At 42.9% G+C, this 20,731-nt stretch overlaps 1 protein-coding gene across 2 annotated transcripts in view; it reads left to right on the forward strand.

The window, feature by feature from the left end:
* The first annotated feature begins 16,453 nt into the window (after nucleotides 1-16,453).
* The window catches only part of LOC124278839 (protein lev-9-like), a 73,815-nt gene continuing 69,537 nt past the window's right edge, over nucleotides 16,454-20,731 (forward strand). Inside the window, exon 1 of one of the 2 annotated variants that reach the window (XM_046714614.1) lies at nucleotides 16,454-17,627. In XM_046714614.1, coding sequence (XP_046570570.1) covers nucleotides 17,558-17,627 — 70 coding nt within the window. In that variant the 5' untranslated portion in view covers nucleotides 16,454-17,557. The remainder of the gene's footprint in view (nucleotides 17,628-20,731) is intronic. The other variant, XM_046714613.1, reaches the window with a different exon arrangement.

Genomic DNA, 20,731 nt, shown 5'->3' on the forward strand with positions numbered 1-20,731 from the left:
GTTTGTATCCCTGGAATATAAGTCTCCAGTAACTCGTGCCTTTGACCTTGCCGTGTCACCGTGACCTTGGCCATGTAGGTCATACACTGCTGGTGACCAGTGGTTCGTCCCGTCCAGATTCGATCATTTATCGGATCTGAACCAAATACCAACCTTCCAAATCCATTTAACTTAATTCAACAAAAGGCAAAGCAGAGACACACAAGAGACTGATAGTATGAGAATTACTCCTATCTGTCAAGTCGGTTAAGTAACTTGAGGCATTATGACCGACCATTCAATATTTTCGGGGTGGACTGGGGGTTGGGTTGTTTCTAGAGTGAGTGAGTGAGTTGGTATGTTTTTACGCCGCTTTTAGCAATATTCCAGCAATATCACGGCGGGGGACACCAGAAATGGGCTCATTACACCCATGTGGAGAATCGAACCCGGGTTTTCAGTGTGACGAGTGGACGCTTTAACCACTATGCTATCCCACCGCCCCTCTCGAAGTAGGAGAGCGAAATGTATTTTACCCAGAAAAACAATGTATTTCAGTACATTTAATTATCCTCAGTTTCCACTACCCCAGCAGTAGTTTCGGGAACAACTTATTCAAAACAGATAAAAAAAACTCCGCACAGCAAAACGCGGCTAATGAGACAACCGGACTTCGAATGGCATTGCCAATCGTAACTACTTGTGTCATTCCGGCAAGCCGGATGGCGTCTCGTAGCCATGTTTACGACTGGGCCCTGTCTAAGCGTAAACGAGCATGGAGATGAAAAAGTCTAGTACTATTACCAAGGAAAGATAACTCTGAATTTCCAAACATGGCTCCGAGAATATCCTAAACAACAATACAGCCATTCCCTTTGTAAATATGTTTCAGTGTTTAAAGTTGCTGATCCTTTAGCGCAAAGTTTATGTTTAAATTGTGCTTTGTGCTTTGCATAGTTCAAAGTTCAACGGTGCCACCATTTTCATGCTTTGAAATGCGTTTTACTACGCGCGATTTGATTGGTTTGCCACGATTCTTGGCAATAATGGTGTACGATAGGGGTACGAGTCTTCTTGTAGGTCACGGAAAGAGGCGAGTAGTTACGAATGTGGCATCGCTACAACGACTACAACTAGAGTGTATGGTTGCGTTAATAAAACGTATGAAACTTATGATCAAAACATTCATCTTAATATCGATTCTTTCAGATCACCTCTTGCATGACAGATGAAGGTCTGAACTTTACCAGTGAAAGGTCCTGGTTAGAATTGGTCTTCGGCAACCCATGCTTGTCGTAAGAGGCGACTGACGAGATCGGGTGGTCAGATTCGCTGACTTGGCTGACACATGTCATCGTATCCCAATTGCGTAGATCGATGTTAATGCTGTTGATCACTGGATTGTCTGGTCCAGACTCGACTATTTACAGACTGCCGCGATATAGCTGGAATATTGCCGAGTGCGGCGTTAAACAACAAACGAAAACAAGCAAAACCTAAGTGGACCAGTCTCCTAAGGCCAGAATATAACAGCTGAACGATGGTTGCATGTAAATTTCAAAGTAACGATCATCGCACGAAGAACATATGCTGCTAGATTATAAAACTCTGTGAAACGTATTGTCCACATACAAATTAAGTGAATCCTGAATACATTTGTGCTCAATATGTTTAAAGTGAGTGAGTGAGCGAGTATGGTTTTACTCTGATTTAGCAATATTCCAGCAATATTCCAGCAATATCACGGCGGATGACACCAGAAATGGCTTCACACTCAATATGTTTAAAACCGAACCATGAGTAAAATATTGAAGTTAGTGTTTAGACGGATGACATTCAAGAGTTTAAGTTCGTAAAATTTCCATTCCCTTTTTCGACATAAACACATTTCTAAACACGTTGACATGTCTAGCATGTTTCAACACCCTAAACAGATAAAACATGGCATACTATTTAACAGAATTTCAATAAACAACTATTGTAGATCTGCCATTTTAACTAAACTACCTTGCAAAAGAAAGTATAGGTCATTTGTAGATTTAAATAAAAAAACAGAATATGGTAGATATTCAGACGAAAATTAGAACACATTTCAATATTTGCACATTGCTAGAGAATGACTTAAGATGTTTGGAAATTATCAAGTGCCAAACCCGTCTTGGTCAGAATGTACCATTTTGGTCAATGTGTGAAAAAACAACAATGCCATTTTCAAGTTAACAAGACTTTAATTAAGTGATAATTTCAATGTCAATATCGCGTGTGACCTCCTGCGGCGCCAATACAAGCCTGCACACGTCGCCTCATGGACTTTGTCAAACGTCGAATGACGTTACCCGGGATACAGCGCCATTCCTCTGTCAGTGCCTGTTGAAGCTCCTGAAAGTTTTGTGGAGGGTGTTGGCGACGTCGTAGTCGTCTGTCCAACTCGCCCCATAAATGTTCAATCGGATTCATGTCCGGGGGACAAGCTGGCCAAGGTAGAACATGAACACTGCGCTGATTGAGGAAATCTTGAGTGGCTCTTGCAGTGTGGGGTCTTCGTTGTCATGCTAAAAACAACGTTCCTCGTGGCCGATTGTTCAAGAACGGCAGTGCAACTGGTTCCAAAACTTGACGCCTGTATTCGTTTGCGTTTAGATTTCCCCGGATTATCACCAAGTCCGTTTTCTCATCACCACAAATGGCGCCCCATACCATTACGCCATCTTCGCCGTAAGGATGAACCTGACGAACACAAACTGGGGCCAATCGTTCACCTCGACGCCTAAATACCCTTTCTCTGCCATCGTTGCGGGACAAACAAAATCGACTTTCATCACTAAAAAAGCACTCGTTGCCAATTTCGCACTTGCCACCGTAGAACTTGTCTCGCCCAACGCAACCGGTTCTGTCGATGTCGAAGGGTCAAGATCATGCCGCGGAAGGGACGCCGAGCTCTGATTCCCGCTGCTCCCAATCTTCTCAACATGGTCCACATGCTGATGCGTCGACCCAACGCCGTTGCCGCCGTTGACGTTGCCGTCAAAGTCAAAGTCAAAAGAGTTTATTGTATTTAAGGCCTCCGGCCCACATACAAATATACATTTGCAAATAATATACAGTATACAATATATAATAGTGGAGAGAACAAGATGACAAGCTATTGTGAAATTTCGTTCTTGCGTTTTAAACTGTTTAACAGTACATTTCTTAGTGTCATACTATGTTTGATAAATAATGACAGATTAAGAATAACATTATCATTTAGAGAAGACATCAAGGATGAGAAAGCTAGAGCAGGAGATTTTGACAAAAAACGGGTGTGGAATATATTTGCTTCTGAGAATGGAGTAGGATGGACAGCATAAAGTGGATTTCATTCTCAACTGCGGATTTACATAGCGGACAAATTCTCCTGTTCTTATCTATGGACATTTTCCTGCCTTCATTTATCATTAAATCTAACAAACCAAGTCTAAATTTTGATAAAAATATTTCTTAAATCTTTAGAATATAAAACAGACAAATATTTTTCAGGCTGGAGTAAACTTTTAAATGTCCTGTAGCAGTCATACCTTGAGCTGTCGTGAAGATTCTGATAGAACATATCAAAAAGCCGTCAGCCTGCGGTTTCGCAGGTGAAGGGTGCGGATGTAGCGGTCTTTTATTTCGCTGGTGACACGCGGTCGCCCACTTTGTGGCCTGTCCTGAGTTCGCCCTGTTGTATTGTACCGCTGGAACAATCTTGAAATTGTCAGGGGAGTGCAGCCGAACGTTCTTGCAACATGGGCTTGTGTGGCCCCCATATTTGCCATACCTATGGCTCTCTCTCTCTGCTCCTGGGTTAAACTTGGCATTACTTTAATGTGTTTTGGTTAAGTGTGACACGGGAACGTGTAAAAACGTCTGCTTTATACCCAAGTTCTGCACGTGCATTTTCGCATAGCACGAGAAAAAGTGTTTTACCGCTTTCTTAAAGCGATAGCGTTACCGTTATGTCGGGTGTTTTGGATATATGTACGTCACTCTCTATACTTGGACACATATCACTATTATGTAGATTTTCATTGTGTATTAAAGTTATTTTAAAAATAAAAAATAAAAACATATAATTTTTTTTGGCAAGGGAGTTTATATTCATTATAAATCGGATGTTCCTTAAGTTCTTTTGTGAAGTGAGTGAGTTTTAGTTGTACGCCGCTTTTAGAAATATTACAGCAATATCACGGCGGGGAACATCAGAAATGGGCTTCACGCATTGTACCCATGTGGGTAATCGAACCCGGGTCTTCGGCGTGACGTGCCAACGCTTTAACCACTAGGCTACCCCACCGCCCCGTATGTCACTGAGAACAACCGACCTACACAGATAATGTCCGTGAGAACTGCAGACCGATGTAGATTCTTAGTCGTTCATCTGCCTTTTATTTAGAGGCAGACAGGATTGGTAGGGCCGGGGAACCCGGGCCTTCGGCGTGACGAGCGAACGCTTTAACCACTAGGCTACCCCACCGCCCCTGTGTTGAGTAGTAGAATCCAAAGCACCATACATACATATTCACGTGCACTATTTTTCGATGATCGATGACACAGCATGATCTTCTGCACTGTACTCCTACGCCGGCGGTTATCGTTATTTAAAGCGGTTATCGTTATTTAAAGCTCTCTTGTGCTTCATTGGTGTCTCATACTCTAAATAGGACAAAGCGATCTATTCCCATATCTACTCAGCGCTGGCTATCACAGACAGTGAATCTCTCTGATACAAGTGCCTGTTAATTCAGACCGCAATTTACTGTCTGTATTCCAGGAAGACCAACAATGCTCCCTGGAAACTGTTTATGCATGACGACAAGTGCTGTATCTGGCGAAGCCCGTCTAGACCGTGAAACTAAAGTGCCCAATATAGACGTAAGCTCGGACCAGTGTTCATAAATGGGTTGAATTTTCTGCTCCGTTTTACGGGATGTCGCATTTTTAGCAGGATGTTTTAAATTTGAAAATGCCACACTTGTATGTGGATGAGAAACGTAGCTTTTCAGCCGTCGTGTCTGGTTGACATGTGAATATTATTAATAGGGAAGCGTTGACCTAAATGTCAGACAATGTCCAGGGGGCATCCATCCTAAGTCGTAGGATTATCATAGTTTGTGTAAAAGACAACGAGGCAACCTCACCACATTCTTCGATACCCCAGAGAGAGAGAGAGAGAGAGAGAGAGAGAGAGAGAGAGAGAGAGAGAGAGAGAGAGAGAGAGAGAGAGAGAGAGAGAGAGAGAGAGAGAGAGAGAGAGAGAGAGAGAGAGAGAGAGAGAGAGAGACCTGGGGGACACAAGAAATGAGTTTGGATGGGACATCAGCTATATATCATGACCTGTCAGCTCCATCTAACATCTCCCACTCCCTTTTCTAAATTCTTATATTAAATAGTTCTCTGTATTACAGAGTGTTCATATGTCCTGTGTAGGTTCCAGCTTCCTTCACGGTACCCACACTGACCTCTTCCGTCTGTTATGCAGATATCGTTCAATATACACTTCAAAACAAGAAATGCACACGGGATAATGAACATTGATTATATTTTTCCAGGAAACACTCAATACAAATGCAATTTTGTTGATTGAACGATGCTCGCCGTTCGTTAACTAGTGTACTGCACAAATGGAAACATTTCAAGCTATTGTAGCTTTGCGCAGCACTTTCAAAAGAATGCACAAAAATGTCATGGAAAGGAAATTAAAGGCAGAATGCACGTGAAAGTGGTGGCGATCAGGTGCAGTGACAAGACTTTAGAAGAGTGAGACTTGGTAGACCAAGAGTCACCTCCCCTGCACAAGGTCGCTACATCCGGGTCTCTCTTCTCCGTCATCGCCATGCCGAGACTCCAGGACTTGGGTCTGGTTGGAAGAGGGTATCATACCAGACAATCAGGAACCGTCTACAAGAGGTACGGTCTTTACGGTCCCAACAAGCAATTTTAACTGTAATTAACACTGTCTAAACCGGCATGGGTATGAGCAGTCCAATCAAGGACCCATAATCCAGTACACTAATTAATCCTCTTGGTACGCTAGATAATCAGGAAGTAGGTGAATTACACGCCAAGCCTGCATGGGTATGAGCAGTCCAATCAAGGTCCCTTAATCCAATACGCTCCTCTCGGCACGCTGGATTGAGAGATTGACGAGCGTAAATGGCAGCCATGTTGGAAAATGATCGTCAATGTCTAATCCGGCACCTTGTCTAAACCGGCATTTTATTTCGGTCCCGTGGGGTGCCTGTTTAGACAGGTTTCACTGTATATGAAATATGCAAATTTATTAAACACAGTAATTCCTTTTCAAAGCCAACGTATGCGTTTCTTTTTGAGGAGCGTATATGTTGAAGCAACGATCACGCCGACAGTATAGATAGATGGTATCAGTCGCAGACTTATTACCAACGAAGCTTCAATTTTGTAGGTAAAACAGACACTAATACCTATTTGTCTGAACAGATCGTGTAGTATCATTTGGAGAATGGATTACAAGGTGGAGATAGGTGACCGTGTGTAATTTAGGATGAAATGAAACTAACGAGATAATGTTCAGAATGTTTCTGTAAAATGATTACAGCTCAGGTAGAATGTTCACTCACTTACGTCATCAGTTGTCAGACTTCCTTTTGTGGATGCCGCGGTGGGTGAGTGGGTGATGTTGCACGATTAGGTGCCTCACTCTGAGTATGGGTTCGAATCCCGGGATGAAAGACGCCCCACAGTACTAGAATCTGTATTTTACTGAGAAAAAGCAATCCGAAATATAACACATGTTACAATTGACCACTTTCTAAATGACATCAAGCACTTATAATTAATGGTCCATGCGCTTCTATTTATACTGGGGGCAGTGGGGTAGCCTAGTGGTTAAAGCGTTCGCTTGTCACGCCGAACACCCTGGTTCGATCTCCACTTGGGTACAAAGTGTGAAACCCATTTCTAGTGTCCCTCTGCGGTGATATTTTTGGAATATTGCTAAATATTCACACTCACTCACTCACTCACTCACTCACTCACTCACTCACTCACCCACCCAAACACCCACCCCACCCACCCACCCACCTCTCACTCACTCACTCACTCACTCACTCACTCTTTACACCAAGCCTTGATAATTGAAAAAATCGACACACATACAAAGAGCAATTTTTTATCTGCTGAGGATTCAAATTCCCACTCCGTGAATTGTACTGCAGTTACCTGTCCATGGGTCAAGGCTATCCGACACCAATATTCAAGTCAATATCGTGGATTCAATTACATAAAGTAAAACAACTTCATTATGTATTCATGCAGGACTCTAATATCTTGCGTTCGATTGATTAATTGTACTCTCATCCGTGGGGATTTTTCATAATTCCCCTGATTTAAATTATACATAGCTGTCCGGATATGATTATGCAGTCCATGTTTGCTTCTATACATTTCATCTATTTATTTATGCATCTCTTATGCATTTCTCATGTTACTGGGACGTGCAAATATTTCCCCAAGTCGCTGCCAAGGGCTGTCTCAGTTGGAGTCATTGTTGATGCCAGCAGTATAGCCTAGATGAAATACAGTCCCTTGTGGCTCTCCGAATAAAACATACATATTCACTTGAATGGTAGAGCTGTTACGGCTGAATCCGCTTTCGACACCCACACGAGTCACGACTTTTATTACCGCCCAAGAGTCCTAAATTTGTATCTCTAATTTGTATGGGCATTTATATAACAGACCTTAAGGTATTCTGGGTGTGTGCTCAATTGGGCACGGAAGTCTTTATCCATTTATGTTTGCTTGGGAATTAAATTATTGGAGGATCTTGAACAGAACTATATATAGGGACAATCAAGGAACTGGCTTTGGCAGATTGCGTTTGACTTTAGGACTGCTCATACGGTACGACTTATTGTATACTATTTGTTGCATGTCACACATCTTTACTCATCGGCGGGTCAGTGTATGCCTGTATTCCGCGAAGGAGTGCTTGAAATGAAGCTTCGAGGTTAACTGTAAATCTGACAGCGTACAGACATTCAGACTTATCAGGAAATCAGAGCGTTTATACTTGTCCTTGATAACAATCATTCGTTATAACCGAATCCATTATACCTGGTTTTGCTGAACAACAAACAGAAAAAACAACACGATTAGTACTTGACAGTATTGACTACCCATCTACATCTCTTGACACGCAGCCAGTTACGTCTAAAGGTAGGACAGCCGGTTCCACCCTCTCTGAAAACACAGTATGGGCTTGTCTACCGACGGTATGAAAGTTACAGCTCCTCTGATAAACGGTATAACACGCAGTTTCGACCTCTCTGCCAACGGTATGACACACAGTTACGACCTCTCTACGACATCTTATATATTCATAATAACATGTATTCTATTAGCCATGTCATCTGTATCTATTGACCACCACATGTATTGCGTCGTCATAGCATTGTGACGTCATAAGCATTGTGACGTCACGGCCAGAGTTAACAGTTACTGTTCAGTTTTACCTGATGATGGGGCCAGAACAAGCCCTGAAACGTTGTACTCGAGAATAAAAAGAAGATGTAACCCAGAAAAAATCTCTATGTTCATCAAATATCATCTTCTAAAATGCCAATCAAGCATCTATACCTTTATTGTCTGAGAATGTATTTTTTTCCGATTGTTCTAACCTCTAGGCATCTTAGAAACACAGTTATGATCTCTATGCCAACGTATGATACACAATTACAACCTCCTTACCAATGGTATGACACGCAGTTACGACCGCACTGTCAACGGAATGACACACAGTTACAGCCTCCCTGCCAACGGTATGACACACACTTACAGCCTCTCTGCCAACGGTATGACACACACTTACAACCTCCCTGCCAACGTATGACACACAGTTACAACCTCCCTGCCAACGGAATGACACACAGTTACGGCGTCTCTGCCAACGGGCTCGATCCCCACTTGGGCACAAAGTGTGAAGCCCATTTCTAGTGTCCCCCTGCGGTGATATTTTTGGAAAATACAGCCGCACTGCCTACGTAAAACACACAGTTACGACCTCTCTGCCAACGGTATGACACACACTTACAACCTCCCTGCCAACGCATGACACACAGTTACAACCTCCCTGCCAACGTATGACACACAGTTACAAACTCCCTGCCAACGGAATGACACACAGTTACGGCGTCTCTGCCAACGGAATGACATACAGTTACGACCTCCCTGCCAACGGAATGACACACAGTTACGGCGTCTCTGCCAACGGAATGACACACACTTACAGCAGCACTGCCTACGTAAAACACACAGCTACGACCTCTCTGCCAAGGGTATGACACACAGTTACGGCCTCTCTATCAACGATATGACACACAGTTACGGCCTCTCTGCCAAGGGTATGACACACAGTTACGACCTCTCTGTCAACGATATGACACACAGTTACGGCCTCTCTGCCAACGGTATGACACACAGTTACGGCCTCTCTGTCAACGGTATGACACACAGTTACGGCCTCTCTGCCAACGGTATGACACACAGTTACGACCTCTTTTCCAACGTATGACACACAGTAACGACCTCTCTTCCAACGGTATGACACAAAGTTACGACCTCTCTTCCAACGGTATGACACACAGTAACGACCTCTCTTCCAACGGAATGACATACAGTTACGACCTCCCTGCCAACGGAATGACACACAGTTACAACCTCCCTGCCAACGGAATGACACACAGTTACGGCGTCTCTGCCAACGGAATGATACACAATTACAACCTCCTTACCAATGGTATGACACGCAGTTACGACCGCACTGTCAACGGAATGACACACAGTTACAGCCTCCCTGCCAACGGTATGACACACACTTACAGCCTCTCTGCCAACGGTATGACACACACTTACAACCTCCCTGCCAACGTATGACACACAGTTACAACCTCCCTGCCAACGGAATGACACACAGTTACGGCCTCTCTGCCAACGGGCTCGATCCCCACTTGGGCACAAAGTGTGAAGCCCATTTCTAGTGTCCCCCTGCGGTGATATTTTTGGAAAATACAGCCGCACTGCCTACGTAAAACACACAGTTACGACCTCTCTGCCAACGGTATGACACACACTTACAACCTCCTGCCAACGCATGACACACAGTTACAACCTCCTGCCAACGTATGACACACAGTTACAAACTCCTGCCAACGGAATGACACACAGTTACGGCGTCTCTGCCAACGGAATGACATACAGTTACGACCTCTGCCAACGGAATGACACACAGTTACGGCCTCTCTGCCAACGGAATGACACACACTTACAGCAGCACTGCCTAACGTAAAACACACAGTTACGACCTCTCTGCCAACGGTATGACACACAGTTACGGCCTCTCTGTCAACGATATGACACACAGTTACGGCCTCTCTGCCAAGGGTATGACACACAGTTACGGCCTCTCTGTCAACGATATGACACACAGTTACGGCCTCTCTGCCAAGGGTATGACACACAGTTACGACCTCTTTTCCAACGTATGACACACAGTAACGACCTCTCTTCCAACGGTATGACACAAAGTTACGACCTCTCTTCCAACGTATGGCACCACAGTAACGACCTCTCTTCCAACGGTATGACACACAGTTACGACCTCTCTTCCAACGGTATGACACACAGTAACGACCTCTCTTCCAACGGTATGACACACAGTTACGACCTCTCCTCCAACGGTATGACACACAGTTACGACCTCTCTGTCAACGGTATGACACACAGTTAATACCTCCCTGCCAAGGGTATGACACACAGTTACGACCTCTCTTCCAGCGTATGACACACAGTTAACGGTATGACACACAGTAACGACCTCTCTTCCAACGGTATGACACAAAGTTACGACCTCTGTCAACGGTATGACACACAGTTACGGCCTCTCTGTCAGCGGTTAAACACACAGTTGCTCACTAAGTGGTTACTTAACTTAAACATATATGCCTGTGAATCTATCTGCCCTTTGTGTTTCCACGGTATTTTGACACCATTATTTAACCGTTCTTTTGACATTAGAAAATAACACTTATATCTTCCACTTGAAGACAATTACCCATAATTTAAGCTCATACCTACATATTACAAATACCTGCCTAATGGGTGCAGATAAACACGATGAACTTTGGAATTTATTGACATAATTTGAGAATTACTTTTATGACAATGGGGACTATCGTGATGAATGCACTGTTGTTTACTAATCGTTGCATAACTTTGGGGTGATTACCATTGCATACAAACTGATTGAAAGAAAAAATATCTGAATAAAACGGTGGAAGGGTCACGCGGTTTAATTAAAACAGTCGGAGCGTTCACAGTTTTAAGCGGTATGAGACTAATCTGAATTGTTTAAAGCAGCACTGAAACATATCAACATGTTGAAGACACAAAAAAACAAAACAAAAAATACATACATACACAAGCTCAGCTGGGTCTATCTTTGGCTGACATTTGGAAAAATCCAAGGCTCTTTCCAATGTGTCGGGGCGGTGGGCTAGCCTAGTGGTTAAAGCGTTCGTTCGTCACGCCGAAGACCCAGGTTCGATTCCAAACGGGTACAATGCGTGAAGCCCATTTCTGGTGTCCCTTGCCGTGATATTGCTGGAATATTGCTGAAAGCGGCGTTAAACTAAACCTCACTCCTACAGCATATCATAGATATCGGTGGTAACTGTGATTACAATGATTAGCTTGAAAGGGTCCAACATGAGTTTGAGATGGCCCCCTAAAGCAGTTTCAGCACAAGGGTTTGACGTCATGCTGACGGCAACATGTGACTGAAATCGACAAGTTATTGCTACTCACTTACTCATTGTAATTTAGGTTTGTACACTGCGTTCAATCAGAGACAAGATGAGAAACACGAAATGTTTTGAGTTTTCTCTTAAAAGTTGGGAGAGGCTGGGATCAGTGTTCATGATGTATTTCAAGCAGCTGCTCAATGGTGCTTAACACGTTACAGTTCCACAGGAGAAAAGAAATGTTTTGAGTTTTCTCTTAAAAGTTGGGAGCTCACAATGCCAAGGGGAACCGCGTTCCACAGGGCGGGAGCTGCAACTGAGAAGGCACGATCTCCAGCCTTTGTTGATGTTGATGGAACAACCAGATTCTCCTTCTGGGCAGAACGTAAGGTTCTAGATGGGTGGTAGACCGATAGCAGGTCCTTTAAATAAGTAGGCGATGATTCAACATAGAGAGCATTGTACGTCAAGACGAGCAACTTGAAACGGACCCGATGTCTAATGGGCAACCAGTGTAAATCTCTGAGAATTGGCGTGATGTGACAATCCTTTCTGGTGCGGGTGACAACACGAGCAGCCTTGTTCTGAACTCTTTTGCTGTAAGTGAGAGATTACGCCAGATCCAAACACTAGAGAGTTACAGTAATCGAGTCTACTTGTTACTTGAGACTGAATCAGAATTTTGCTAGTTTCGTTATCAAGGTACTTTCGGAGTTTGCCGATGTTAGCGATATGGAAGTTTGCTGCTTTGGCTGTGTTCAGTGCCTGATGTTTACCTGACATGGTTCTATCCATGACAACGCCCAGGTTCTTGACAGTTGTAGCTGGAGCAACACAGACCTTGTCCACAGATAGGTTGATGGTAACTGGAATCTTGGCGAGCTGTTGTTGAGTACCAAACATAATGAATTCTGTTTTGTCCTTGTTAAGTTGCAGGTAATTAGCAGACATCCAATCATGAACGTTATGATACGTGATGCAGCTCTTTTGTCACATTGGTGAAATTGGAGAGCATGGCATTGCGCTGTCAGGAGTGTAGGAAATGATATTACAGAAAATAGTTTCGGCCCCAAAGTCACAAGAAGAGTGAGTGAGTGAGTTTAGTTTTAAGCCGCACTCGGCAATAGTCCAGCTATATGGCGGCGGTCTGGAAATAATCGAGTCTGGACCAGACAATCAAGTGATCAACAGCATGAGCATCGATCTGCGCAAATGGGAACCGATGACATGTGTCAACCACGTCAACGAGCCTGACCACCCGATCCCGTTGGTCGCCTCTTACGACAAGTATGGGTTACTGAAGGTTCATTCTAACCCGGACCTTCACGGGTAGTCACAGGAAGGTTAGAGAAGGTAATAATCGATCTCACATTTTATACATTTACACGTACAATTAACACATTTTGAAAGTACAGGTGTTTTTTATATATTGTTGTGAGAGTGTATTCTTTCACTTTGCAAAAAATTCTAAGGTTAACTTAATTGGGTAGATTCGGATTAAAGGATTACAACTGACTGACTGACTGAGTTTAGTTTTACGCCGCTTTTAGCAATATTCCAGCAATATCATTCGGGGGACACCAGAAATGGGCTTAACCCGGGTCTTCGGCGTGACGAGCCAACGCTTTAACCACTAGGCTACCCCACCGCCCCCAAAGGATTACAAAGTTGCTTACTTAAGCAATTAATTCGGGCAATATGAGATTTTTATTGACAATAAACGAGAGATATAAGGCTCCACAATACTTTGTCCAGAGTTGCAAACTTGGGCTTGATACAATCCTTCTTCTTGGGTTCGAATCCCAGTTCGTTCCCAATATGTTTCTAGATTTGTCAGCAAGTACTCACAGGTTATCAAAGTGGTCAATATCGAAGACCTGTATTACGTTCTACTTTACCTCCCAGATCAAGAGGACACGCCGTGATAAAACTGGAATACATGTATTGCTCAAAGCGGTGTTAAAATATAACTCAGTCACTCGATTATCCTAAGGGAGCATCCTCGGTTATGCAGGGTGTAATAAATCCGCTGTACAAAGATAAATACCCCCGATCCATTCACAACACAGAATGGTTTTTACGCCGATCTTAGCAATATTCCAGCAATACCACGGCGGGGACACAAGATATTGGCTTAGTGGGGTAGCCTAGTGGTTAAAGCGTTCGCTCGTCTCGCCAAAGGCCCGGGTTCGATTCCCCACATGGGCACAATGTGTGAAGCCCATGTCTGGAGTCCCTCGCCGTGACATTGCTGGGATATTGCTAAAAGCGGCGTAAACCTAAACTCAATCATTAACATTTCTGATGTGGGGTTGGCGGGGTAGCCAGGTGGTTGAAACGTTAGTTCGACACGCTGAAGACCCCGGTTCTATTCTGTGTCCAAACTGTGAAGCCCTTGGTGTTCCCTGTCGTGATGTTGCTGATATAGTGCTAAACATAGAGTAAAATAATACTTTCTCACTTACTGATTCTTTATAACGAGGTACGTTAAGTGTAGCCCGCAGTCGTATCCAAACTTGATGTCCTTGACTTGTGTAAACTTAGTGCAGGTGTTCGTTCGTCGGAAAACTGGGTTTAATTCTCAGATATTGATGTCCCCCGTCATACAGCTGCTGGAATGTACTTAAACCGATACAGAAACTAAATTAAACGAACTAAAAAAATTCTTCTTGAGTTTATATCGCCTTCTGTGCCTCTGTAACACAATTCATTTATAGCAGTCAATCCCGTAAAAAATTGTTCTTTTTTATTCTGCTGAAAAATTATTTAATTAATTTATGGGAAACGTTCTGAAACATAAACGATTGCCCATAAAACAACCATTTCTTAATCTCACCAGACATCAAACAGGCAGGTCACGCTCGACTTGACGGAATATTTAACAATGCATGTTACAGTTTGTATATATAAAAAAAGTTTTAGTGTCAATAACAATTTCTTTGCGTGATTATTTCTCTTTCACAGCATGAGTTTTTATCGTCCGATTTATTGTCTTATGACAATCTTTATTTCATTTTGATCAATTCCAATATTAACTCTGTCGGTGGAGAAAAAAGGTCCACACGTTGATATTTCAACATCAGTTTAATGACTGTTTACAACAACCCTCATTCCGTCAAATTAAATATTTAATCAGTCAGTCAAACTACAAAGAAAATAGATTTCCCCGTAGGCTTCTCCGAAGACTGTGAAATTAAGAGTGAAGAACTTTAATTTGACTTCATCGCTTGTCCCATTTCCTTAGAAGTTACCTTAAAACAAAATCGAAGAAATAAGGCTTCATTTCTCCAAGCGAATGACGAATACATTATTGATAGCCCTGAGCGAAAGCATTCCTCAGTCAATTGAAAAGGATACACGCATTTTTTCAACGCGTTGTAATCCACGTTCAAGCTCAGAACCAGTTAGAACACACATAACACCTAAGAACTCACCAAGTCCGTCTTGACCACTGCGTTATTCCATTGATCATGATTCAAAATAAATACGAATATTAAATAATAAAGGAGAGAGTGAGTGAGTATAGTTTTACGCCGCTTTTAGCAATATTCCAGCAAAATCACTGCGGGGGACACCAGAAATGGGCTTCACACATTGTACCCATGTGGGGATCGAACCCGGGACTTCAGCTTTGACGAGCGAACGCTTTAACCACTAGGCTACCCCTGCTCCTAAATAATACGTATTTGTGGAGGCTATGTAAAGATTTAGGGTGTGAACAACAAAAACAGCTCCACAAATGTTAGAAAAAATAATTCGGGGACATCTCATTTTATTCAGCACAGAATGCCACGTATGGACACAACGCGTTGATTTTCGCCACTCTGAACGATTCATACCAATATATGTTTAAAGTCCGGATTTTAAGCACCATCGATGAAACCAGGGAGGGATTAAGGGGTGATTATCAGCTCAGTCGTGTAAGTCAACATAGTGACGCTAATCAGCCGGTGATACGGTAATATCTGAGACAAGAATATCTCAAAATCTTAGTGCGCATGCATGACCAGACAGAACACGTGCATGAGAATTTACGAGAGTACTTTGAGGACATATCTAGGTTTATGTTAAACATGACCTTAATCTAAGGAAATGTTCTCATAACAGTATCATAAAATACATATTGATATTGGAATGAATTCCCGCAGGACACGATCTTCAAGCGATCATGTCTGTACATCAACTATATACTGAGTATATTTTTTCTGTGATGTGCAACATCGTGATTCATGTTGGCCACGCTGATAAAATGCTCAAATATGAAAATGTCAGCGAAGGCTTCGTCTTACACGGGAGGTAGAATGCTGATATTGATTTGACACGTGTTACTAAATTTTCTTTTCAGGCATGGAGTCATTCAAGATTCGCATCGGTGTATCGGAAAGGATTACATCTCTGTAAGCGATCTAACGGTAAAAGGAGCTCAGTGAACGAATAATCGAAATCGGAATTTTATGCTTCGGTAAGCTTTGTTGAATTTCTCAAGGAATTGAAACGTGAAAGGGGCATATCTGTCAAAGACGTCGTCCTAATTACTCCTGACGATGGAGCAAGATCAACTGCCATGACTGCTCGGATCGAACACCAGTTTAGTTTAGTGGCATCGTGTAAAATTCAGATTTTCAAGATTTGATCTTCACTGCATTAATCATTCATAGAAGATTGGGATATCAGACATTCGTTATGACGGTCAGATGCGCCCGAGATCTCGTTACTCCTGACGAGAGTTGTCTTGCCGGGATGAGAACAATGGGGACGCGGCATGATTGACTTGGGAAAATTAATCTTACTTGGGAATATGGAAAACGTATCGAATATTTCACATAACGGACATGTGATGGAACAGTTGCCGGCATTGTAAACATTTTGAACTTCCTTCGCGTCACAGTGATGTGCCAATTTGATGCCAGAGAATTGTTTGATACTCTCTCCCAAACGCCGGAATAGGCATGTCGGTTCGGTCTTCAACTGTAATAGGGTGTTTTTGCTGATGGTGTCTGGGTTTAGTCAATACTGACTTTAGAATGGATTTTCTCACGGAATAAAAGATTGCTTCGACTTGCGAAAATATCTGGAAAAAGCTAATTATCACGATTCTCGGAAGTTTTGGGGGATAAATGTAAACTGTACCGACTCGGTAAAACTGATGTTATATTCATACGGAGATGTTTTCGTAGCAACAAATGACAAGCCTCACGCTCTGGCCGATAAAAGCATATGATTTGAGCTGGAGCCAGGATTAGTCGGTAATAAAATCGCCCGTGACTGCGGGATTACGTTTTTGTAGCGGCTTATATAGTTCACTTATATGACGGCAGTTATGGAAATTTGACAAAAGTTTGCTGTGCACACGCGACCGTTTCAGTATGCTATCTCTGGGCTGACGACGATTCGCTCAACCAACCTAGCAACTGTGAACATATAATCAGGGACTCATCATATCAAGGCTGGACTTACACTGACCGGAACAACCCACGTATCGATACTGACCAAAACAGAGCGGCTGTATCGAATTATCGACTTTCATATCAAAGCTCTGAACACGGGACTTTTTCATTGCGGGGCAGCTATATATTCACGTGCAGTGCTAGCACCAACGTCAAAACAATCGCACGCGGCTCGGGGCTAGAAATGTGATACACTCTCACTTGGAAAAACGGAGGCCGACAGAAGTCGATGTTGAGCTAATTGGAGAGGGTTTGATAAAGGCACGGGGATCTAACGCTGTGACGAAAGGGGGATACCAGATCGCTTCGCCGACATCGACAACAGTTGCCACTATGGGCAGGCAGTGGATCTCGCTAAGCGTGTTGTTCATAGCGTGTACATTTCAACTGGCTGATGTAGCAGGTGGGTGCCGTGCTTTTTGTGATCAATGTCGAGTGTGTGTACATTGCGTCTTATTGCCGTCAATCAAATATATGTAATAACATGAGTGGTCTTCCCCAGGACACATGTGACTCCCATATGTACATTTCATATGGATTACTGTATCTGCAGCGATAGATCTTCTGTTTGTGATGAGAATTGTGATTTCATTTATTTACATAAGAATAATGTTTTTGCGCGTTTATTTGATAGATTTGGTATACCAAAGCGTTTGTTGGAATCACAGACAACTTTATCAGTATAAATTAAGTTTGATCAAGTCTATTTCACCGCCAAATGTACATACGCATCTATCACAGATATAGACTAAATACTTAAGGTCTAAATACAGATTGCTGAATGTTGTAGAATGGAAGACATCGATTTGCTTTCATGAATAAAAAATACTAACAGGACTCGAAGTACGAGGTACATGCTAAACAGTTTGCCTTCGAGCGGTGAACAGGTGCACGTAGGTATTCTGGTTCACCTGGTTTGATAGACAATAATTCTCACAACATTGAAAGGTTAAACAAAGCCAGATATTATTGGAGCTCGCCCAAGCGTCATGTTTACTTAACAGTAAAGAAAGCTTTGTAAGTGTAGCATCTTAACCGCAGTGATGAGTTAGGTAATGGAATGAACTTGTTAACGAACTCCAGGTGAACTGTTTTAAAGGTATCTCAGTCCAGGTGAATCGTTGTACGTTTCGGTTCTCAGTTCGGCCACCTGTGTTATTTATGTTTGAAAATGGCACGGAGAGACGATAGTGACTCGTGTTTTTCTACCGACGTGTGGTCCCCAGAATCTCGGTGTGATGAGTGGGATGCCTGTTATTGACGGTTTGGAATCGGAGTTCTCGCTGGTGGGATATCGTGTGGCTAGCTCCGTGTGCGTTATCCATCAGTATGTAATCAAGCTATTTTTATACACACAGACGGATACGTGCATGTTGTGTTCCTTCACTTATCTGGGTCCGGACGTCATTGGACGTCATCCCTCTTGACACACATCCAATGTTGACTTCAGCTCATGCTATCTGGGTTTAGTTATTACGTGCACTGCATCCTTAGTAATAGTGAGAATAATTGTAGAAATAATCCCAACGATAACTGTAATCATCACTGTAAAATCTGCGATGATGATGATGATGATTGCATAATGTTGTTAGCCCCTGGTGTCATGTTGATGATGATGATGATGATGATGATGATTGCATAATGTTGTTAGCCCCTGGTGTCATGTTGATGATGATGATGATGATGATGGCATAATGTTGTTGGCCCCTGGTGTCATGTTGATGATGATGATGATGATGATGATGATGGCATAATGTTGTTGGCCCCTGGTGTCATGTTGATGATGATGATGATGATAATGATGATGGCATAATGTTGTTGGCCCTGGTGTTATGATGATGATTATTATGATGATGATGATGATGGCATAATGTTGTTGGCCCCTGGTGTTATAATGATGATGATGATGATGATGATGATGATGCATAATGTTGTTGGCCCCTGGTGTTATTGATGATGATGATGATGATGATGGCATAATGTTGTTGGCCCTGGTGTTATGATGATGATGATTATGATGATGATGATGGCATAATGTTGTTGGCCCCATAATGGTGTGGCCCCTATGATGATGATGATGATTATGATGATGATGATGGCATAATGTTGTTGGCCCCTGGTGTTATGATGATGATGCTGATGATGATGATGATGGCATAATGTTGTTGGCCCCTGGTGTTATGATGATGATGATGATGATGATGATGATGGCATAATGTTGTTGGCCCCTGGTGTTATGATGATGATGATGATGATGATGATGATGGCATAATGTTGTTGGCCCCTGGTGTTATGATGATGATGATGATGATGATGATGATGGCATAATGTTGTTGGCCCCTGGTGTTATGATGATGATGCTGCTGCTGATGATGATGATGGCATAATGTTGTTGGCCCCTGGTGTTATGATGATGATGATTATGATGATGATGATGGCATAATGTTGTTGGCCCTGGTGTTATGAGGATGCTGCTGCTGCTGATGATGATGATGGCATAATGTTGTTGGCCCCTGGAGTTATGATGATGATGATGATGATGATGATGATGATGGCATAATGTTGTTGGCCCCTGGTGTGATGCTGCTGCTGCTGCTGCTGCTGCTGCTGCTGAAATATTGATGTATCAAAGATGATCAGTTGATTCTTCGACGTAAGAGGCGACTAACAGGATCAGGTGGTCAGCTTCGCTGACTTGGTTGTCACATGTCATCGTATCCCAATTGCGTAAATCGATGCTCATGCTGTTGATCACTGGTTGTCTGGTCCAGACTCGATAATGTACAGACCTCCGCCATTCAGCTGTTTATTGCTGAGAGCGGCATAAAACTACGACCAACCAACCAGCCAACCAATCAATCAGCCAGCCGTGCCATCATTATTCCTGACAATATATTGTTTTGACACGCCCTTCGCATGGAAGTTCCATAAATGAAGGCATTTAACGCTGTTTTGAATAGTATTTTAGTTACATAACGGCAGCTTCTTGTGGAGTGAGTGAGTGAGTTTAGCAGACCTATTCTACCCTATCTTCACGGGTCGCTTCTTGTGGATGGAGATCCCGACGTGACTCAGTTCGTAGACGTTTACAGCTTTTTAGAAACCCACGAGCACGGTACTGCACCGTCTAACCTAAAAACGTAATACCTCGAACGCAAGAAGATACGTAATACCTCGAACGCAAGAAGAAACGTAATACCTCGAACGCAAGAAGAAACGTAATACCTCGAACGAAAGAAGAAACTTAATACCTCGAACGCAAGAAGAAACGTAATACCTCGAACGCAAGAAGAAGAAGAAACTTAATACCTCAAACGCAAGAAGAAACGTAATACCTCGACCGCAAGAAGAAACGTAATACTTCGAACGCAAGAAGAAACGTAATACATGTACCTCGAACGCAAGAAGAAACGTAATACCTCGAACGCAAGAAGAAACGTAATACCTCGAACGCAAGAAGAAACGTAATACCTCGAACGCAAGAAGAAACGTAATACTTCGAACGCA

The sequence above is a fragment of the Haliotis rubra genome, unplaced genomic scaffold (assembly GCF_003918875.1).
Source record: "Haliotis rubra isolate DU_JTF1 unplaced genomic scaffold, ASM391887v1 Scf242, whole genome shotgun sequence".
Taxonomy (NCBI): Eukaryota; Metazoa; Mollusca; class Gastropoda; order Lepetellida; family Haliotidae; genus Haliotis; species Haliotis rubra.